Here is a 24,466-nt window from a genome sequence, read left to right as displayed (position 1 = left end):
GCTATCAAATTTCATGAAAGAAAACCAAATCCATATACATTAAATTTAAGTGAAACCAGGTTATGACATAAAATCAAACCAGCTCCAAGAATTTCATTGAAATAAAACAGCCCCCCGCACCACAAACCCGTTGATCTGCAGTTGGCCGTTTAACATGGTCCGGAAACAAGCTTCTTTTTTTCAACATGAAGTGCTGTTCTTGCTATAATTGAGACTCTGACTAACACTAACACTAACCCACAGAGCAGTGAATTTCATCAAGGACTCTGTAAGATGACGATGTACATAACCTTCAAAAGTATATTAAAGTATACATTTCTAAGAGAAGCTTTACCAAGAAAGGTCAAAGAGATCCTCGATTCTCAAACACTCTAAAGCTCCATGTGAATCTCCAAACAACTGTAAACGTTTAAGGAAAATGAACGCTATGAAAAGCTGCATACACATTCAAGGACAAATTAAATCTGAGGTTACTGTCTGTCAACTAATTGTCACCTGAAGCCTCAGGAGTCTCTGCTACACGTGCTTTCAAGAGTAATAGAATCAGACTAATTACATCACAGAGTGTTGTCAGATCAGTAAAGCATGGAATAAGTGACAAAACACAAGCAACTCAAACAAGAGCGTGCAGAGAGAGCCGTTTCAGAGGAGTTCGTTGTTTGTTTTTCTGACTCAGTGGAAATTCTAGCCCATCAAGAATAGGAATGTGCGTCTGTTTGTACTCGACTCTTTCATAAACTCCAACAATGGCCAAATGGCTGCGTGACACACTGAATAGGTGGTTGTGGGCAGGTGAAAGGTTTGTTTTAATAAAAGCACCATCAACACCACATAATGACAGACGCGCCAGGTGCTAGTCATCTATATCTAAGAAGAGACACCCTTCCAATGTAACCTGCTGATGAGATAGATATATATATATATATATATAGTTTTATAAATTATTATTAACAGACTGTTGATAATTCGATGATAAATATCAGTCTGTATGATCATTTTCATATGCATTTAGGAACCTATGATTAGAGAGATGCATTTTACAGTTACAATTCAGAATGTAATCAAATCGCGATATGTGAATACTATCTGTGAATATTAATGTGAAAAAGACAAAATGTCTCTGTGAATGAGCGACGTAGTTTCATCTACTACACATATGCACATAAACTCAAAGGTTTTCACGCCAACCCATGAAATAAAAGTTTGGTTTAACTTGAAGAAATTGTGATTTTGTACAGTGTCACAACGGTGGCTGTAATGAGCGCATGAAGACGAGGAGTACAAACTAAACAGCCTTTAATAATAAATCCACTGGATCACAGGAAAGAGAAACTCAGGAAACAGCATAACAATCAGGCGATTCCGGACAAAGACACTGAATGAACAGAGGGTTTAAATACACAGGGATAGTTAACGTAAAATGTCAAATGCATGACTCAATCATAAAACCATAGAGACAAACTAAAGGGAACAAAGGCAAACAGGAATATAACAGTGAAAACTAAATGAAAACTGAACAGACATGTTACATACAGTAGAATGTATTTCTTAAAGCAATAATGATAAACATTTACCTAACTTTATTTTCTTTCATGTTTTAATTTTAACAGTAAACCTGTCTTGCAACACAGTTTGCTCACACTCTCTACAATTATAGAGTCTGTCAAACTGGTGCTGACGTGTAAGGAGGGAATAGCAACTCTGCACAGATGGCTATGTTTTTTGTGACAAACTGTGAAAGTATACAGCAGTGCTATTTTGAAAATATGGGTATGTTGGAGCTGCAGCACAACACACTAGGGCTTTGACATTTGCCCACAAATCATATTCGAAGTTCGTTTGTTTATTAATATGCGAATATATTCGAATATTTATTAATAATATTTTGACCATTAAAATGCCTTCAGTAAGACCTATATTGGTATCAAACTGAAGTTGTATATGTTCTGTCCACCAGAGGGCAGTGTATCAGTCAATGTCAATAGGCAGGCAATGACGTTTTCAGAAGAAAAACAGTCACGACTGTTTTTTTATGTCTTAAAAAATGGACTTTGTCCTTACTCGTGATTTTTCCCTGTTTCTTTGGTAACCCAAAGTAGCGCCACACGTTGCTTTTCAAATTGTCAGGAGTGTAGATTTCGAACTCCTCGTCAGGCGTGGTTGTTGTAGGCATAGATATCATATATAAAGGCTAGATGTCTCGTGCGCACTGCTGGCCAATGGAGGTCGACGTCCGCACGTGGCGGCCATCTTGCCACAGTGTATTCGCTCACTACTTCAATGGTGCATGTACTTTTAAATAACCATAACTTGCTCATTTTTCTACCGATTTTCAAACGGTTTGGTTTGTTATAAACGTCAGAGATGTAGTTATGACACTGCATACATACACTGCATACATATGAAAAATTATAACATACATGTTCAAGCATTCGGAATTATAGCCACGTTAATAACGTAAGAAACCAAACCGTTTGTAAATCCGTCAAGATTTCAGCGAGATAAGAGGATTTGTGTGCGTGCTGATCATTCACCTTAATGCACAGAGCACTGTGACAAGATGGCCGAACGATGATGCCGGAAGTGACTGCGCCATAAGACATCTAGCGTTTATATATGATATCTATGGTTGTAGGCGTTGGCGCGGCCATTGTTTTGGTATACAAAATAGGCGCTAACCAGGACGCTAACGTCACCTACAGGAGCCCAGATGACCAATAATAGCCTTGCTAATGAGCTCGCAATTCACAACTTCACCAGGCGTGAAAAAGCCTCGGAATCTGAATTGAAAACAACATTTACAAGCAAACACATTTATGAAAAATAATGCCCGTAACAGGTTCGAATATTAAAGGATGCCTAATATTCGTTCAAATATCATAATTTTTTTAAATATTCAAATTATATTCGAATTAGGGCTGCACAATTAATCGAATTTCTAATCGCGATTACGATTATGAATGCCACGATTACGTAATCGTTCAAAGCCGCGATTACAAAAAAAAAAAATGCTCTGCGTGCATTTAGAGCATGTTATGAGAGGCGAATCACAACTACTTCAGAAAACCCAGCACAATAGGAACTACCAGGCAGTGAAGTATGTGTACGCTGAAATAAAAAAAGTCTTTCACCTCAGAAAAACGGACGTTCCTGTCATGTCAGCCTTTATACTGTGCTCATAGCGCACACTCTTCAATTGCACGCGCAAATGCGGCGGCGCGCGCTGTGTATAAAGTGCAAAGGAAACTACGAGCATGCAACGTTGTTACGTTGTAAATGAGTAAGTCACGAAATAAAAGTAAAATACCAATAAATCACGTTACTGGTACGTCGTGTGTTAGCTGAGAAGGATTTGCATGCAGGTATGATTTTCATTCTATTCACCAGGAGCAGTTTCCATGTTTGAGGCCTTTATCACAACACAATAGAACGCCGGAAGTAGCCGCGAAGCAGTGTACAGCGTCTTCCTGTTATTGCATTCACCATGGCTGCATGTTAATTATCACTGGACTACTTCGCTCTCGCGTCTCCCAAAAGTTTCTTTCTTTTTTTTTTTTTTTCTTGATTCCTTTTGAATGGTTTAATTAAATTGTTATAACCAATTGTTTAAAATGTAATGATTTAAGCAAACATTTCTTCAAAGGTTAAACCAAACTTTTATTTTGACGGGTTGCCGTGTAGACCTTTGAGTCTCTGTGTTTTATGATGATAGTTTCTCTCAAATGAAGCTAAAATGCTGCTGAAGTGACTCTCAGAGCGGCTGTGTTGATGAAGTGCATTAATGTTAATACGTAAGGCTGAAAAAAATCGCGAGCGTCATGCGTGCCTCAGTGTGTGTGTGTGGTAAATGAAACGCGTCCGTGCCATTCATTCACAGAGACACGCAGAACATGCATGATTCCAATTTAAATAGTCTTTATGCGGTTTAATATTGACAGACACTTGTCTATATCGCGATTTTATTTAAGTTTACTGACCTACTTTTCATCTAAATGTGTAACTAAGTAACCACCGGAAGTGCGAGTACACTGCTTGGCGATTTCGAACGTTCCGAAACCAGGAAATGAGATAAAGGCCTCCCAAAATGCCACTTTATTTTTACTTTGTGTTATTTTTTATATTTTTAAATGACTGTGGTGGCTCATACCAACATTGTATTAACAAAAGCTAGTTTGGGACTGCTATTTAATAGCTTTAGCATAGGCCTAATGTTTATTTCTTAGTAGTCTTCACTATTAGTCATATTCTTACAATTTATGTGTATGTTAAGTAAAGGGGGACAGTGTGTGTGTTCACAATTCTTAAGTAAACAAATAATAATATGCCTAATATATATATAACCTATAGCCTATATATATATATATATATTCAATGTAATTTGTGATAATCGCAATTAATAATCGCAATTACAATTTCAAGGGAATAATCGGCAATTATGATTTTTGTCATAATCGTGCAGCCCTAATTCGAATAACGAAGTTCAGAGTCAAAGCCCTACAACACAATGCTAGTTTAAAGCCTGCCTGCAACGTTTTCCGATCCCATTCCCAACCTCTACTATATTTGTGTTTACTGTTAAACACTTACAATGAAAATCAATTGGGAAAGACATTGTAACAGAATAAAGTACAAAAATGTTTCAAACATTTACCCAACAAAACCTAAATATTACACATATTAAATTTAAGAATAGTGCAATAAAATCACTAACTTTGTACGTGCAAAACTCAGTAACTTTCCCATGATACAGAAAGAGAGTGAGAAAAGGTCATCCACAGGAACTACATTGGTAATGTATAATCATCTGTCTAGTCCTGAAAATACTATGTAGCTCAAGTAACACATTTTTTGTATAGAAGAATGAATATTTTATGCAGCACATTTCTGCTTTTAAACCCTCCAGAATGTCTCGTCCCATAGACTGCTATTGAAACTGCATTACTTAAGTCCCCCTGTAGTCAATAATTGTATCCCTTAAAACTCATCTTTGATCACCAAAATGACTTATTTTAACGTTTTTTCCTTGAAAAAAAAAATTCTTCATGCCATAAACTAGCTTGAATGTAACTCTACACCCGTGCCTCATTTTGTATTAGCGGTTCTATGAAAATGCAAATTAGCCCCGCCTCCACTCACTCACACCAGCTCAGAGATCCACTCGTTGACGATCACACGTTGATGTGATTGGTTACAAGTTTGTGATGTCAGAAAGACCAGCAATTTCAAACCACGTTCTTGAGAATGTCTTTGGTTCACTGTAGTTTTAAGGAGAAAATATATTTATACAATATATTTGCACATAGTTTGTCTTAAACCATATTAAAAACGCCACATAGGCATATAAACAACATTAAAAACTTGATTTTCACCACAAAGTGACTAACACAATTTACACTAAATGTAAAACAAACATTTATCAGGATGACAAAAAGCAAATTCACGCTGATAAAAACGTGATGCAACATAACATGCCTGTCAGCTGATCTGCCAAAAATACAAAAGCTGAGCAGCTAAAGAGGAAGAAAGACAGGATACAGAAGGAAGAGAGCTGTCAGTAAAAAAAATTTAAAAAATAAAAGTAGGCCTATTCTGAGACTCGCACGAGTTAAGACTAGAGAAGCTGTGCTTTTTAGTATTTAATATGTACGATTAATGTTAATGCAGTGCTTCTCAAAGTGTTTTGGTCAGAAAATTTGGTGCATAAGAGAATTCTTTCAAAAACATATATTTTTTTAATTACCAACCCCAAACTTTTGAACAGTAGTTATAGTAAATATTTTACATGTCATACTCTACTCAAGAGTTCCTTTAATTCTGCATTATAAATGTACCTTAATCATGTTCTGTCTCTCTTCCCCCAAATGTAAGACATCTGCAAACAATAAATTACACATTTATTTGTACTCTAAGATATAAAACAGTAATTAAGACTTTTATGACCATACAGGTATTATAAGGCGAAACTAAATTAAAAACTTTGAAGAATCTCACTCCAGGAATCATTTCAAAAACACTTTTTAAAGTACTGCTGGCACCATCTGGACAAATTTCTTCAAAGGGAGAAGAGTTCACCGGTTTACATGCATTAAATAATAGGCATTTCCTTAACAACCTTGCTGTGCCCAGTCTTGTTTGTGAAAAGCCTTACACACAAACAGCAGTCGACTCCTGTCAGCTCTGGGACTGTTTAGAAAGGTGCTCCGGGCATGGCAACCTCATAATAACCTCATTGTCAGGTGAAGGGAGAGAAGGCGCACACCGAGCACACTGGGCTGTGTGCAAGATTAATGCCGTGATGGACGTGACCCTCAGGGCTCTGCCTGTGCTATTCTCAGCCTGACCGAGCAGATGGGCTACGTTCTCAATGGAGGAAGGAGGCGCGAGTAATGTAAGCGCAAAGTCAAGCGCAAGCAGCTTTTTTTTTCCAGAGGACACATATTTCACAACAATCTGACACAATACCAGGCTAAGAGGAACAAATTGTGTTTCTGACCTTTACTGCTATGAATAGAAGTAAAAATGCCTTTAAAAAACATCTCCAGGAAGGGGCATCTGAATTCTTGTCACACGCTATTTTTGTAATCCTCTCACTGTCTTGCTCGTCTCCGGCTCCATAGGCTCTTTTCCCTCTCGTCAACTCCAAACACAACAAATTACTCCGTTCTTTTTTCTTTCTTTTTTTTACTCGAACCTAAAAATAAACAGACCACAAAAATCTGAACTTGAGTGACTCCAGATCCATCCTGCAGGGCTAACGGAAAACAGTCGTATGATAGAATCTAAATTTGGCTTTCCAATGTACAGAAATCCAGTATAAGAGAGCATAGAGCGTGCCCTGTCTCCATTGTGGTATGAAACCAAAAAAGACAGAATATGAAGGTAGGAAGACAAAGCATGTCTGAATGCAATGTAAGCGTATAAGAAAAGTTTCTGAAGGCTGTACTTTGTTGCTTACTGTATAATATCCCACAATCCTGTGTGTGTGGATCAACCATTGGTGGAAATTAAAAATGGCATCTAATAGAGTCACTGAAAAGTAAACAAAAATTGAAAATGTATTTACTGGAAAATAAGAACTGTCAAAGTTAGGGCTGCATCTGCACAATATCTCTGCATTATTGAAATGTATTGCAATCAATGTTGGGTAAGTTACTCTAAAAAGTAATTAATGACATCTTCACCAGAGGATGTTGGAGTTGGATTACTGTACTAATTACTCTCTCTAAAAAGTATTGCTTTACTTGTTACTTTCTAAATCCCATCAACCTGGACCCGTTGAACAATACATATATGTGAAAACACTTTTAATTCTTCAAAAAATATATAAAATTGCATAAATTATTCTTAAACTGACCAAACTTATTAAAGGGAGAAGGTTACATTAAAAATATACATTTTAACATTAGGGGTCCTATCTTGCACCCAGGGCAATTGACTTTCTAGACCGACCCATGTATCATTCCTATTTTGCACCTGACGCACAGCGGAATTTTCCCTCGACAGACGCACGTCGGTAAATTAGGGAATGAACTTGCGCTCCTGGGGGCGGTTCAGCGAAAAGAGGAGGCGTGTTCCGGCGCAAACGTTCCCTGGTGCTATTTTGCAGTTTCAGAAAATAATTCCGCCACAGACCAGGAAAAACCTAGTCAAAAGTCAGTGCCGCGTTATTCAGATGCTATTTTAAGGGCGCATAATGTAGCGTGTGTACAACGCACGTTCACTTTGCTTCTCTCATCTACACAGACGCAGGCAGCAGTTGCCATTTTTGCAAACCATACATAATTACAATGAAAAATATTACCACACAAGGGAAATCATTGTGGTGTCCATAAAGATGTGAAAAAATGGGCATAAATCTAGCTTACACATTTACCCAAATGATTATACGCCTATTTAACCAAAGCTAATTTGGGTGGGTTTCTCCCATCCCCATACAATGTCACTTCTCTGTCTTTTACAGCCCTGACGAGAACGTCGGTCTCCTCGGCTGTGATCCACTCCTGGCGTGCACCTGGCAAATCCGCCATTATAATAGCAATCCGCCATGGAACAAGCGCGCCTGCTCTTAAAGGGAATGTGAGATGACTCTCTGATTGGTTTATTTCACGTCACGCCCAAACCACACCTATGAGTAATGTAGCTACTTCAGACCAACCCATTTTAGATTTGCGTCGGGCGCAAGAGTAATTTATCCCGCCGGTATAAAATAGCAACAGCGCCCGAGATCCGCCCACAAAGTTACTCGTGTTTCGCGTTTGATACTTGCATTTCAGATCGTTAAAATAGGGCCCTAGAAGTTAAATGTTGATGTTAAATTCACTATTGTTTTATATAGAATTGTTCTACAGTCTATAAGGTATTTAATTCCATTACATCAGAAGTAACTCCAATTAAATTACAAAAATAAAAGTAATCTCTTTACTTTTTTTATGAAAAAGTAATTAAATTGCACTGATTGTGATATGCATAGTGCAAGAGTTTACAATAACTGAATGATTTTAAAGGAACACTCCACTGTTTTTTTAAATAGGGCTTATTCACCTTCTTTCCTACATTTAGATAGGTAGGCAAATGCATTTTTGTCTCGGCGCTAGCTTAGCTTAGCTTAATGAATGGAATCCTTTGTTGCCAGCTAGCATGTCCTGAGTAAAAGTGATAAAAAAAAACAACACCTAATTACTTCTTGTGGCCTGCGTATTCACAATGAGTACAAATAGCAATGCAGATTAACACTAGGCAATTTCCTAGGCAGATATTGACTTGGGACTATATTAGGGGGGAAGCACAGGCGAAGCACTGCTACTTAGGCGCAGAGATATCACGCAACACATGAAATCCCACGACTTCCGTCAACATACCGGCGTGAATAGTAGCTGGCTATTTTTCCTACAGTACATGAATGGCAATGAACATGGCTAATTTTGTGAGAGACGAAGAGGGTGACTTCTCAGACAGTCAAGAGCCAGAGCCAGAACCATACCTGAGTTTTCAGAAGATGAGCTGCGTGCTTTGGAAATAGAACGACAGGAGGAGGAGGTTGCGATCGCTCAACAGCCTGAGGACGTGAGGATCAGAGCCAACACGAACTGGTGGTGTGAATGTGGGGGAATATGCCAATCTATCCCGACTAGAATAGTGTCTGTGCTGTGGAGAGTGGGACAAGTTACTGCCATCGATGACCAGGCTCAGCGTGTCAGATCAAGATGAGTGTGCCCGCAGTTGTCACAGCTACCGAGGATTTCATGGCGTTGATGCATCCTGCAGTAACTTTTACTCAATTTTTTTCCTGGTGTGATAAAGTGAACTGGAAAAAAAGCCCCACGCCGAATGGGCCAAATGGACAACTGTCCACAGAGTAAGTGATTATTTTAAACATGACGTATATGTATAGATCGACCCATCTTATACCTGTATTCACATTCACATATTATACCACATACTCACATTTCATGTGTTGTGTGATATCTCTGCGCCCAAGTAGCAGTGCTTCGCCTAAGCAGCAGTGCTTCGCCTGTGCTTCCCCCTAATATAGTCCCAAGTCAATATCTGCCTAGGAAATCGCCTAGTGTTAATCTGCATCGCTATTTGTACTCATTGTGAATACGCAGGCCACAAGAAGTATTTAGGTGGGTTGTTTATTTTTTTATTTTTTTTATCACTTTTACTCAGGACATGCTAGCTGGCAACAAAGGATTCCATTCATTAAGCTAAGCTAAGCTAGCGCCGACCCTGTCAAACTAAAACAATGCATGCACTGAGACAATATGCATTTGCCCACCTATCTAAATGTAGGAAAGAAGGTGAATAAGCCCTATTTAAAAAAACGGTAGAGTGTTCCTTTAACATTCCTAACCACCGCCCCCCCACCGTCTAATTTAGTTCAGTTAGAGAACATACACTACAGTTAAAAACTGAAAGTGTCTGGCCAATGCAGCGTGAGCTGAAAGAGAGTCGCAGCACAGAGTTAGATTTCATTTATCACGAGAGTGAGGAGCTGACTGAAAAGACGACGGCAGAAGAATTGGTTTCAAAGCGAAATGTAAAAGCACCTATTTGGCAATATTTTGGATTTGAACCCAATACTAATAGGGAACCTGCAAAGGATTAACTGTGTTTTTCATTAAGAATAATAATGAACCCACCATTCAAGCAAATCCCCGAATTGCTGCAAATTTGAGTAAAAGTAAAATGTGTACGGCCGCACAAGCATTCATAACAGCATGGAGCGAGCAGAGCAGAGAGAGCGCTTTAGTTCATTCCTATCTATATTACTATCTGAAACAGCGATTTAAAAGCGAGGTGCAATAGAGGGAAAAACTCCAACGTTCCACAGTGATGCGCTCATAGCAAATCGTATATTGTCCCACCCATTTCTTAACATCGAATGCAAGCTCGTATTCAGATCTGCCTCCATCCAAATCAAGTGGAGACATATAGAAAATATAGAGAGAGATTTCATTGGGTAAAACCCAGTCCCCGCTCTTCCTTTTTTTCTCTTTCGATAATCCGTTTCACTCGAAAGTAAGTCACAATACGAAAGAAAAGATGTCTCTCTACTTCAGTTACTTTCCAACTTTAAATAGAATTTCAATTGATTTTACATACTTTTGGGACTGTCGTATCGCATATTGCATGATTTAATAAATTATCAAGTTTTTCTTCAATGTTTTTCAGCACTTTATGGTGACTGCAAGCCAGCTGCCTCAGGTTTCCGATTGGAAAGCAGATTTTTCCTGCCTTTCTGAAACAGCAAAAGGTTGCTACAACTTCTGGCAAACTAGAAAAACTGGCTTTTCTTATCTTCCGGAAGTTTGATGAATGATTTAGAGCATTCTGAGGAGACAAGCATCTGTTAGCTTGAACATCATGTTTTTTCAGCAGAGGAAGGAACAGCAAGCGTTGGTGAAGATCACACTTAATCGCATCTATGGATTAGGAGCCAATTCATTAGCAGCATCCACAGCAAACTAATGACATTTCATTATGTTGACCAAACCACTGCAGAGGTTGCAGGGCAAATGGAGGGCTAAACTGTATGTTGCTAATCAAATCGAGCGACCCGCTCTCCGGAGAGAGATCAGATTGCCTTTATCACCTAGAATGCCTGAGGTGTGGCAGATGGAGTGAATGATGGGAGGTGAGAACGGATATTGGCTGCTCTCACAGAGATGTCCTTTTGTTTGCCCAGGCCTTCGACAAGCTGGGTCAATCGCAAAAGAAATTGGAATAGATTAGCTGGGTGTAAAAATCAATACCAGACCGAGGGCTGCAAAAAAAGAGAGCTGTCAAGGTCTCTCATTGGTGTGAATGAAAACATTCGGAAAAAAATACAGTGGAAATATTGATATGTATCGTCTATGATATATCATTAGCCTCCAATCCCACCCATGAGTTTTGTCTTCTATGTATATCAAATGATAGTTAGGCAATAATTAGTCTGTTTTTGCTTAATTGTCAAAAAAAAAAAAAAAAAAAGTTACAAAATTATTTATGCAATTGTAAATTACAAATGCCACTTCAGATGCAGCAACTTGTACAGATGTCTGTGCAACTTCTGCATCGCAAAGATGGATTATGTTGATACTAATTTCATTGTATCAGTGTCTATTCTAACTGGATTTATTAAATACATATACGAATTTGAAATAATATGACGTATACAACTAATAAGGTTATTTATTATCATATATATTATAAGGTAATTGCCATTATAAAAGGTAAAAATCCCCAGGAAATCAATTTAAGGGGGATAACATCTCCCCTCAATGGAAAGGTTCAATTGTTTCACTGCTGTGAACTGACAGCACACAGAATATGAAAAATATGAAAAGCTTTGGGAGTCAGCTGTCCTAAACCAAGCAAGGAATCAAGCACACACTCAGCAAAATAATATCTAATTATCATTATCGACAAAATTCCAGAAATGATTGAGAATATTTTGTCAATATGGCACAACTCTACGTAGGAAACCTGTGTCGTACCAAAACATGTTTTGGACAATCTTTGAGAACAATCCACCACCTCTGTATCTTTAAACGCCAGATTTACTTCTGGAATGACAAATGCACATGATTTATGTCTGCAGGAATTCTTCAGGACAAGCATGCTGTTGCCCAAAGCAGAGAAATCTCTTAGTGACCACCGACAGACACAAAGTATCTATTATTTACACAGCCTTGTGCAGAACTGTAAAATATGCAAAGATGCAGAGTTAATCCCTTGAACTTTCAAGCAGGCATCAGACACAGTGCTCCTGCATCAAAAGGAAGATTCAGCAACTTGAAAATTCCATTTAAAGCAGATGTTTTATCGACTGGTGTGTGAGTACCTGCAGCACGAGAGGCTCGGGGTTGAACGCCAGCGTCATCAGCAACTGCATTCGCTCCGTGTCCTTAAGGTTCTTCAGCAGGAAGCTTCCAGAGTCCTTGGTCTCCGCGTACCTCCTGACCACTCGGTCCAGGAGCCTCTGCGAGGGGCAGTGCACCAGATCCGACCAGCCCTCCACCACCTCTGGGGTCAGCAGTCTTACGTCCCCGTTAAGTCGGGCAAACTCCGTTTTGTACATACCCTGAATGAGATCACAGCGCGGTCTACCAGTGGCCCGTTTGCAGATCTTCTGATCGATCTCTGCCAGCTCTTGGTTGGAGCCCAGGCGCTTGAGCACGACCCTGCGCGTTCCTTCCCTGGGTTCTCCGTATTGAGCAAAATAGACGTTCTTTACATTGAAAAAGTCTAGGAAACGCAGGCGACCCCACATCTCGAAGGTCACCTGGCCGTTCATGAACTTGCGGCACCAGCTAGTGCCGAAGCAGGCCGGACACTTGTTGAGGCCGACGAATCTGCGGTCAGTAAGCTCGTTCCTCTGAAACGAGGCGAACAGGTTGTGAGTGTTCATCAGCAGGATCACAAAAAGCGCTACGATGAAGAGGAACTTGCCACATCGGTAGACGCGGCCAAATTTGAGCGACCGCAGCATGCTGATTGGCTGCAGCGCACTGAAGATGGATGCGGATAATCTTCGTCAATGTGGGTGTTCCATCATTGCTATGTGTAATATAATTATCATCCCCATCACGTTCACGTTAGTTAGAGTGGTTCATGCTGGCAGCAACGTTGCCTGGTAAGCCCATCGGTTTCAAGAGCCCCTCTCACCATGTTTTACAGGAGGGCTCTCTGGTTTTCCGTCGAGTTCAGGCATTAAGCTGCAACATCAGTAATCCGCTTTACCTGAAACAGAGAAATTAAATCAGATTAATGAAGCCATACGCATTAATGATGCGGTTATATGCTTCTTTCAGATGCATTAAAGAGAACAGATGTTCTAAAGAGTTTATTGGGGAAAACGGATGAACGATCAATCTGCATGTTAGCATTTTCTTGTGTCATTTTATGTTTCAATCTAACATTCAAAGCCCAGCCTTGTGGAGAGGGAAACAGAATGGTGGGAATTATTAAAAATGTATATGGCAACGCTCACTGTGACTTCTTAACACTTCAAATTCAGTGATGTACAGTACACTACCGTTCAAAAGTCGGTACGATTTTTTTATGTTTTTGAAAGAAGTTTATTATGCTCATCAAGGCATCTTACTGACCCCAAACTTGAACTTTTTGAAAGCATTTTCAATGCCCTTTTTTTTTTTTTTTGCCCATAGCCTATAGAATTATTAAGACAAACATTTACAATACATTAAATAATTAAAAGGCATTCATAAGAGGCTCTAGATGACATTTGATATCCAGCAAGAAAAACTGTTGCTCTAAGAGAAGACTCTTTCCAGAACAATGTGGAACAAGGCTAAAAAAAAAATACATATTGGCTCAAAAAATGACTTTCAAATAATTATATCCATGCAAAAAGATGCATTATAGTAATCATAGCTTAAGGTCTTCAGTTAACATTAAAAATGTATATTCACCAAACAAGTCAAAGTGAAAAATCTGTGTTGGCCGAACAAGTCTGACTCCTAAACATTCAGTGTTTGTCATGTTCTGCAAAAAAGAACAGCTTAAAACCCACAATTAATGGTCTGGTTTCTACAACTTTCACTTAGGAGCAAAAATCTGCCTTCGTACATAGTCAATTTGCACATGCAGCAGAAAGTCCAGGCATGATCGGGCTAGTCAAATATGTCAGAGTCAAACGAGATATATGACTCACTGATTACATCACTAATTTGAATTTAAAAGACGCTTTTAAACAAGGCAGCAGCATGCATACTTTGAATACAGTATTTGACTAAATATTAGATAAAGTAGGGTAGAGACATTTTTTATGAGAACAAAACCTCCCTAAATAAGTACACAAGTACACAAGCCTTTCATAATAAAAGCGTTTATATGTGTTTGGCAGTTGTTGCATTGGTAGTCTTCATGTAGCCAGACTTTTGACAACTGCCGCATAAAGTCTAACCCACTTAACACAGACTTAGACAGGAAGAGACCAGCATGTAAAGCGCTCAACCACAGTTTTTGTTTTTACGTGTCATATAAAGATCTGAAATATCTGATAACGCATTAATAGACTGGTTGGGGAGGAAACTCAAATAATGGCACAGCAATGCATAAACAACTGCATAACAAAAAATGTGGAAAAACGTGCATAGATTTTTTTTCTTTACCCAAAGGTAATAAACACTGATTATTCAACTGGAAACGTGCTAAAACCACAATGCTTATAGCAGCTCTGCTAATTCAAATAATTATGGTAATCTTCAGGAAATGCCTTGTCGGATAATGACAAAACAATAATGCTGTACTTTTTGTAACAAAGCCTGTAATAATGAATATGCAAAAAAAAACACACAAAAAAAACAGTGAGACAAATTAATAACCAAAGACGTATGTCTGACACAGGCACTGGCATGAAGCAAGTGAAAGGCAAAGAAATAAAGCAATCAATTGACGATGTTCGTAGCCAATTTGTAAGCATGAAACCTTTAGTAAGGGCCAGTAAGGACCACTGACAGCAAAAACACGACAAAAAAAGAGAGCAAGGTCAAGAAACGTGATTTTTAAAAGTTGAACGTCTTTTAACTGAGAAATGTGCTGCAAAAAGACGACCGACGTACCCCAACAGATGGCAACAGACACTTTGTCAGGTTTTGTCGGATCACTGTGTTAGTGTCACTGTTAGTCTCTGTGACAGTGTCAGTAATTCAGCGTGATCATCTCACAGTGTGGTTGCTGAAAAAAATAATCGCAGGCTATCTTTGGTTGCAAGACCTAAAGACACGAGCACAATGATCAAACACGTCTATGTATCTATTGAAAAGCAATGGAAGAGCAGTGCAGTGGAACGGGAAAAACTTGTGTTCTGTGTGAAAGGCCCCTAAGACAGGAACATGCGAGTATGGTTCTTCATTGGGTTTCTTTGTGAGTAAAGCTGTAGTCATTTTCTGCCTCTCCCTCAGCACTTTACGAGCGGGAAAAAAGGTCCAATAAAAACCACACCTCATCATGGAAAGAGAGCTCAGATAACAAAACAGCCTTCTCGCCGGACTTGTTTCCCATACAGAAAAAGACACAAAGCTCTCGCTGCTTACAACTTTTAAGACTTAGTGTATACAGCGCAAAACTTCTTATGAAGGGATAAGGCGCATCATGCAGAAAGAGGTAAACAGACCTGGAAAACGTCTGGCAGATGGTGACGGTTTTCAAGATGATTCATCAACACCAGTTTCAAAGCTCCACAACAAACCTGGGCTCCAGCACTGCGAAATAAATCCAGTTTCAAGTAAAAAATATTCAACATTTACCCTCGCAAATGAATTGAAACAATGATGCTCGGGAATGCCAAATGAGCCCAGTCACACTATGCAAACTTTTCTCTACTCTCTCACAATATTTTGATCAATTTATATTTGCAGGACTCCAAAAAGTCATTAGAAAACTAAAAGTTAGCCAACATATACTCAAGAATAAATGTAAATTATATGTGAGTGTCTTTAAAAAGAGGCTCTCTTACTTCTCTATAAATGTTTAAACAATGCGTGCTGGGTAATTCATTGTGTTGCGTGCTGCTTTAAGTTCCACTTCTCTGTGGTATTGAAAATGAAAAACCACAGTTGTCACAGCTATTGACTGCTCGAGTCAATAATGTTTGATCACACAACGCGGCCGAGCCGCTATGCAGCAGCTACAACAGTCACTATCCCAACCAGATAAAGAGCAATAAATTATCCATGCTGTGCGTGTAAGAAACCTCACCGAACAGAAGCCAAGCACAAATGTGAGGGGGTAGATGTCAGCTTGCACTTTACACTCTTATGATTGATGGCTGTAGTGTGTGAAAGCAAGTGGGTGACCTACATGAACAACCCTTAAAGGGATAGTTCACCCAAAAATGAAAGCTCTGCCCCCATAATTTTACAAAGCTTCACGTCTAGGGCTCCAGACTTACAACATATGGAAGTGGCACAAATCGGAATTGGAAAAGATCAGATTCCATGTGGTTTGTGCGGTTCAAACTCTCATAAGAAAAGTCACACGTGAGCAAAAAAAGATTGGATTTGGGCGACATTTGCCTGCATTCTGAACGTAGGCTAAGTCGCAGTCTGGAGCCCTGATGTCATTCCAAACTCATTTGCCATACAATTTCTGTCAACACACACTCCATAGAATGAAATCAGACAGCTCAGAGAAACTTCACTTGAGTTTTGTTTCAAAGCATCGTTTCACCCACCCGCTGTGCAGTGCACTAGTTGAGTTTTATCTTTGCAAATATTACCACACTGTAAAAAATAAAAATAATCACTGTAAAAACATTTTTTACTTCATTGTATTAACTCAATTTTTTTATTTCATGAACTCAAAATTAAGGCAACCAGGTAACTTACTTGTTTAAGTTAAACCAACAATTTTTTTTTTTTTTTTTTTACAGTGATTACTTATTGGACGCCTGAACAAACTGGTTAAAGTTCTCTTTCTTTAGAGATGACGTTGAATTATTGCAGTTCACACAAAAACAAGTAGTAAGACCTGTAAACGTCTGTGTTTTAAACCATGTCAGCAGCTGACCGTTCAAACTCTGACCGCTGGACTCAATGGTCAATTCGCCACGTCAATCATGGACAAGAAGACTTTAAAGCATATTGAACTGCGGATAATATAGAGTAGTAGAAAAGCAGGTAAACAAGAGCGACGAAACTGCGAGGACAGTGAGTAGTGCACTCGGGAACTTTGACTTTGTTAGTGTGATATAAAGTAGCCTTTATGGCAAACGTGTATGTGATGCACTCTAAAGTACACGATCACAGAACGAGATGTTGATAATATCATTTTCACCCCGGTGATCTATAAGAATAATACGAAATAGCTGAATGGTTATTGACATGATGATAATAATAATAATGAAAAATAATAATTACTATTATTATCGAGCAGTTTGTGATCCATTATCATCAGTGCGAAATAGAAAAGTTTCTCCATCCATTCGCTTTAGCAATCAAGTTACTTGAGCCGTTTCGATACAGAAGTTCATACAAGTTCATACACATTTCACGGTAGAAAACATTGGAAATATGAATATGACCACATGCAACGATGACATGCAAATTCCACAACCTACCAAATAAAAATGTGTGAAACTACGGGTTTATCCCACTCGCTCGAGGAAGCGTTCGTTGTCTATTTATGAACTCCAGTCTCTTTTCACCAGCCGCGTGCATCGATGCTTTCCCACGTTGTCCATTTGTTGCGTGCACATTCCTATCCCCTTTTCTTTATTCCTTTAAAATTCGCAAAGGTTGTCTTCTCAATCTCGAGACAAGTTCAGTCTGCGAGCGGTGAGGCAGCTGCACAAAAGATCCGACTTCGCGGATCGGGTTTCGTATTTACGACCCTTCTGGTCAGTTTACGTTAGTGGTTACTAGGTGATCGTGTCGTAACTCCTCCCTCGATCTCGGGAGCGCTGCCCTCTTCACGTCCTCATCCTCAGGTGTATTTTCCTGACCTGTAATTGAGACATTTTATAAGAAAAGAAAAGAAAAAAACTCTATTTTATGGAGGAGACCTCCTACTTTTGACCACTCTGTCAAATAGCAGGTGAGTGAAAATCAGTGAATATCCTCTGAGTTGCACGCCCGCCCACATACATACTGAAAGCCACTTCTGTCGGTCTATCGCAGTTATTTTGAGTTCCTGTAAGGACGCGAACATGTTATTCAGTTATGAAAATGAATTCATTTTATTCACTGGAAAATCAAACTGTTAGCTATCGCATTATTGTGTAGCCTATAAGCTAAACACATTTTTGTATTTCATACAATTAATTTACTTTTAATATTATTATGCGTTTATGACTGGGATTAACAGGAATAGGCATATTCTATATTGTATAGCTTTGTAAAACTTGCCTAACCTTGTATCAGGTTATTTGTTGAAAGTGTAACACTGATTAGGCCTACTATTATTAGTAGGCTAGCCTATTATTTTTAACAAAACGGGACTTTGAATGAACAAGAATAGGCCTATGCAAATTAAGCCTGACTTTGAAAATTTGTCTCCCGTTAAACTTATATCAGAATATGTAACGAAAGTATAACGTTGATTAATAAAAAATCGTTAAAAGAAGCTATGTTCATTTCTGTGGAAATAATGAGAAACCCATTAATCACAATATAAAGAGCTCTCTAGGAGATGTCAGTACTCTGGTGACATCTAGTGGTAGGCTACTTTTCTTTTTTTTCTTTTTTGAAAAAAATGTATGTTATGCAGTGGCTTTAAAGCAGTGGTTCTCAATTCCAGTCCTCATGACCCACTGCTCTGCACATTTTGTATGTCTCCCTTATTTAACACACCTGAACCAGATCATCAGCTCATTAAGAGAGACTCCATGAACTGAACTGAGTGTGTCAGATAAGAGAGACATACAAAATGTGCAGAGCAGTGGGTCACGAGGACTGGAATTGAGAACCACTGCTTTAAAGGGATACTCCACTTTGAAAGGAAAATTCTGTCCTCATATACTCACCCTCAAGTTGTTTCAATCCTTTATGGATTTCTTTCTTCTACTGAACAGAAAGGAAGATATTTAGAAGAATATCAGTAACCAGACAGTTTCTGGTCTCATTGACTTCCATAGTATTTGTTTCCTACTATGGAAGTCAATGAGACCAGAAACTGTCTTCTAAATATCTTCCTTTCTGTTCAGCAGAAGAAAGAAATTCATACAGGTTTGAAACAAAATGAGGGTGAGTATATGATGGCAGAATTTAAATTTTAAAGTGGAGTATCCCTTTAAAAGGGGAATGACAGAATGCCGTTGCATTAGATAAAATATCAAACTTTTAAATACCTAGCGCCTCTCTACAAACAAATGGTGCTGGACTTTTTCCTCAGAATTAGCTTTTTTTAGAAAGAGATTTTACAATGGCTTGCAGCTGGTGTCAACGTGATCTTTTTTTAGTAAATGCATGAAGTCGTTTAGTCTATTGCTCCATCATTTGAAACAATTCAAACTTTTGTAATTTTGAAATGTGTGTACACTACCAGTCAAAAATTGTGGGTCAGTAAGATTTTTAATGTTTTTAAAATAAGGCTCTTTTACTCACCAAGGCTGCATTTATTTGATTTAAAATAATAATAATAAAAAATAAAACAGTTATTTTGTACTTTTTTACAGTTGTATTTTGTACAACTGTTTTCTATTTTAATATATTTTAAAATATAATTTATTCCTGTGATCAAAGCTGAATTTTCAGCATCATTACTCCAGGTGTCAGTGTCACATGATCCTTCAGAAATCATTCTAATATGATGATTTGATGAAAAAAAAAAAAAAAAAAAAAGTCATTATTATTATTATCAATGTTGAAAACAGTTGAACAGCAAGTATTTTAAATAGAATCTTTTGTAACATTATAAATGTCTTTACTGTAACTTTTGAACTATTTAATTCATCCTTGATGAATAAAAGTATTGATTTCTTTTATTTATTTCCGCCAAAAAAAAATAAAAAATTGTACTGACCCCAAACTTTTGAACGGTAGTGTTTAATGTTACAAAAGCTTTCCATTTCAGTTAAATGCTGTTCTTTTGAATTTTCTATTCATCAAAGAATCCTGAAATAAAAATGTAAACAACTGTTTTCAACATTGATAATAATAATAAATGTTACTTGAGCGCCATCAACTCATCATATTAGAATGATTTCTGAAGGATCATGTGACACTGAAAACTGGAGTAATGCTGAAAATCCAGCTTTGGTCACAGGAATAAATAACATTTTACTATATATTCACATAGGAAACAGCTGTTTTAAATTTTAATAATATTTCACAATATTACTGTTTTTTTTCTTTTCTTTTTTTATCACATAAATGCAGCCTTGGTGAGCAGACCTTTCAAATAGTAATCTTAAGGGACGATATATTTGAGTGTGAATGAGTTCTGCCGGGGCCGTTTGGTGACACGACCCAATCAGAGTCATTAGCCTGATGTTCCAGATGAGCAGAGACAAGAATGATAAGAGTATCATCCCATTACTGAGTCCATTTGGAGAGCCAGATGAGGGAGAAGATCCATGGCGTCTGCAGTCAAATTTCATTCAACACCAGCGCCCAGAGATAATTAGTCAACAGACGAGACAAACCACTCATTATGAACAAGCAGGATACACACACACACACACACACACACTCAGAGATCCAACTCATGGCTGACTCGGACTGGTCCTTTGTGTTTTATTTGTATACCATATGCATCTGAACAACAGACATTTGTCTAGCCAAAACCTAACAGCCATTAAGCAAACAGCAATGTCTGAGCGGACTAATACTATACAAACAGACATATAGCCTAAGTCATATTCATATGGACAGTATACTAGTAACTGATTATAAGTCCCTTTTAATTAGATTATACATTTTAAAATACTTATAATCAGACTGCAATTGCTTTTTATTGATAACATGATTACTTAATCTTTAAAAATGGCAGTGTTCATTGATCCTCCCTAATTATTCTTTCATATATTTAAAATTTTCTGACTTATGTTCAGAAAGTCTTCCAGTTTTGTGGAATTGCAAACAGCCACTGGTCAGGCGACACAATTACATGGACAATTGAGAGGCCACACAGCATAAACAAATAAAATATTTCATATTTTTGTTAGTATTTTATTTTGATTGCTAAAAAAAAAAAAATTCATTTAATATTTTACGATTCATTAATTATTAGCTTTTCCTCAATTTACCAACCCCCTTCAGTTCCTTCCTAAACCCTAGTTTGGGAAACCCTGACATAATGTAACATTTAATGCACTTCATTTTCACATAAGGCGGGTTTTGCGTTAACTTCTAAATCTAATATTAAAGTTAATTTTCTACGCCAATTCATTTTTTGAAACATAATCATTTAAAAAGTGGCTGTCATAACCTGTTTTCTTGACAAATTTATTTAAACGCACATTAAATAATCAATACATTACTAACAGTAATCTCTCAAGACATTGATACACAGTATATCTAGCCTATTCATTATTAAATCTGATGAATAGGCTAATAAAGTGCATACAGTATAAATGCGTAGAGTTTATTTCTCTAGGGAACTAACCTGCTGAGGTAAATCGTGAGATACTATTGTTTTATTGATATTCCGCAGTTGAAACACTGGTTGAGAGATATAAACATATCGATAAATCGTCTTTTCTTCTTCTTCTGCACTTTTGACCCCTACTAGCATTTTTTTTTTTTTTTTTTTGCAGGGATAAGGATTTCGGATATTGCCATCTTTGTGGTAATACTTACAGTGTGCACTAGATGGCGTCAAACATTGAGAGATGCTTGTTAGGACTGACTTTCTCCATTAATGTTGATAGATATTAGCGGTTTGTGTGGACAGTTCAGCATACTCAGGAGTTAGTAAAGAAACGACAGTGTCCTCTTTATTATGTTTGCTCAAAACGTTCCTACTGCTAATGAACGTGACCCAAACCTGACCCTAACCCCTGTCTGCCTGTCCCAAGCCTGGATCGAGGATTTTTGAACACCTCCCACATTTAAGTTAATTAAAGCTTGCAGTCTTACCACTATTGTGTTGCATTCTTTCCCTGCGCAGACTAGAGAGCCACACAGATACACACACAGGTCACGGTAATAAGTGAAAAGCAATTCTTATGTGGAAGAGATATATTTAAGAGTACAGTAGCACCCAGTCACCCAGTCAGAGTTCAATGACCTCTTACTGTGAGACTGCTGACACCACTCTGAGAGCATGCTTTATTTAGATTCTCTCTAACTACAGATTCTTTCAAGCAAATGCTCGATATCACTTAAAATAGGCTTGCCGTAAAGAGCATTTCATGAAAAAGAGAGACAGAAGAACATTGCCTTCTTATTGAAAAGAAACTATTCTAGGCCTTGCTGATGGAAAGGGCTGACCGCATAAAACTAAAAAGACCCTGACAAGAAAGGCCAGCTATATCACTCCTCCAAGCCTCCAGCCCCCTTAAGATTTGGCAGGATGCAAGCATGACTGTAATTTTCCATGGAGAATTACCGGACATAAGTTTCTTTGTCTAAAAATATGTCTGTGTCATAATCCTCAGAACATCTGGTTTAAGTCATCTTTTCACAGTATAGACTCAAATATTTTGCTCTTTTATGGAAGTGCAAGTATTTGAATCTCTTGGATCACCCTTGAAATTACGGATGAAACAGAAATGCTCTTTTTTAAAACAATTATTGCCAGTTTTGCTTCAAAAAAAGAGGCTTTGAACTGTCTGGATCAGATCCCAAATTAAAGCTTCAATTCCATCTGTGCGGTACTGCTTTTTGTGCTCAATTTAAAGTCGTTTTGAGCATTTGCAAGCTGATGCAGGCATGAGAGTGAAATGAAAGAATAGAGCCGACCAATAGAAGCATTGTGTCACTTTGTTACCTCAAAGGCTTAAGATCACAGAACACAGACTGCGTTTTTTTCTTTTGCTTTGTCTTATTGTACCCGAGAGACGCTTTATTCACTGGTGGATGTATTTCAGAGTAATTTAAATGCATTAAATGTCTGGTTCAAATACACAACTGCTCATTGTAAGGATAGAAGGTACACAACGCAGGCCGCTACCAAGGCTCGGTACCTTGGTTTTGTAGAAGAAGACAGATGACAGTTGACATGATATTTGCTCACTTTACAATATAAAAAGCTATAAGTACAAAGTAAAAGAGTGTTTTGACATTGCGGTTTAATTGAAAATCTGACATTTTCAGGTACAGCCAATTGTTTATACATCAACGCTGACAAAGAAGAAAAAACGTGGAGATCAAGCCCATACCCAAGAGTTGACAGCTTAATGGCAAATCATTTAAATGAGTGCGTAAAATGTGCTGTAGTAGCTTTGTGGCCTGTAGATTGAGTCTATTATCAAGAGATTTCAATTATAGCTAAGTGCCCCTTTGTTGAGCCTCTGTTTAAACTCTTTCGCAATGTTCTGTCTTGTTCTGCCTTCACCACCATTGTATCCCGCAACAGGCTTCAAATGCACTCTGTTCTTTCTAAGTTCTGCTTAGTTTATCGTTATTTTATTTCATTTCATCTAAGACAGCACTGTCTTCAGCGATTTTTCTTTATTAGACAGTTTACAGGAAATACATTGGAGTAGTATGCACACACAGGTAAATTAAAATGAAAAGCTATTCATAAACCATCACCTGAAGAAAAAACAAAACATTAGCAGCATTGTAATGAGGCAGATATGAATGAACCAAGAGAGAAAGAACAAAGCCCCATGTGACAGTGCCTGTGACAAGTTAAATTCTTGGATTTGTTGTTACAACGGTGGTTTGTGATGTTATAATACTGTTATTAACAGCAATATTTGCAATATTAACAAATACTAAGAATGAAAGATTCAAACTGATAAGTATTAACTCAAAGCAACGCAGAAATGGACGACAGGCTATTTTTTTCAATCTAATACAGCAGGCTATTAGCTACTATCAGGCCAATATCACGAATGTCGATACCGATACCTCTATTAAATAGATTTTGATGTTTTTTCAGAGGACAAAATGTGTATTTCTACCATTTAAAGGTGCATTCAGCACTTTGGTGCAATTCAATGTGTTTTGCCATCGTGTTGAAATTAAGTGACCAATGGTGATTCAATAAACTTAAAGGGACAATGTGTAGTTTTTTAGGTATTTTATTATCTAAAATCAATATTTTTATTCTTAAATATGTCATCAATGGTGTACAAATACCTCTGCCAAATACCTTATATACATGGGACGGGTATAGGTCCACGGAGGCTTCCATGTAGTTCCGCCATCTTGAAAAACTATAATAGCAGAGAGGGACAAAAAGTACTAGGCCAACGCGTTTCCACAACGCGTTTTCGTTCAGAGCCAGCTGAAACCAGCAGAAGCGGAGGAGCAGAGCAGAGCAGTTGAGAGGCGCTTGTCACTGCCCCGGCAAGTTTAAAAGGCTGCACTGTACGGTTAGTCACAGGATAAGGAGTCCTCGTCGT

General features: G+C 38.0%; 1 protein-coding gene across 1 annotated transcript in view; it reads right to left on the bottom strand.

Annotated features, from left to right (window-relative positions):
• The window catches only part of dipk2aa (divergent protein kinase domain 2Aa), a 35,059-nt gene extending 17,117 nt beyond the window's left edge, over window positions 1-17,942 (bottom strand). Inside the window, exons 1-2 of the mRNA XM_084412585.1 lie at window positions 17,570-17,942; window positions 12,329-13,227 (exon numbers count right to left, since the gene is read on the bottom strand). Of these exons, the coding sequence (XP_084268711.1) occupies window positions 12,329-12,976 (648 nt within the window). The 5' untranslated portion in view covers window positions 12,977-13,227; window positions 17,570-17,942. The remainder of the gene's footprint in view (window positions 1-12,328; window positions 13,228-17,569) is intronic.
• Between the last annotated feature and the right edge of the window lie 6,524 nt (window positions 17,943-24,466).

The sequence above is a fragment of the Rutilus rutilus genome (genome assembly GCF_951802725.1).
Source record: "Rutilus rutilus genome assembly, chromosome: 6".
Lineage (NCBI taxonomy): Eukaryota > Metazoa > Chordata > Actinopteri > Cypriniformes > Leuciscidae > Rutilus > Rutilus rutilus.
The sequence above is the reverse complement of the archived record's forward strand: the minus strand, read 5'-3'. Positions and strand labels throughout refer to the sequence as shown.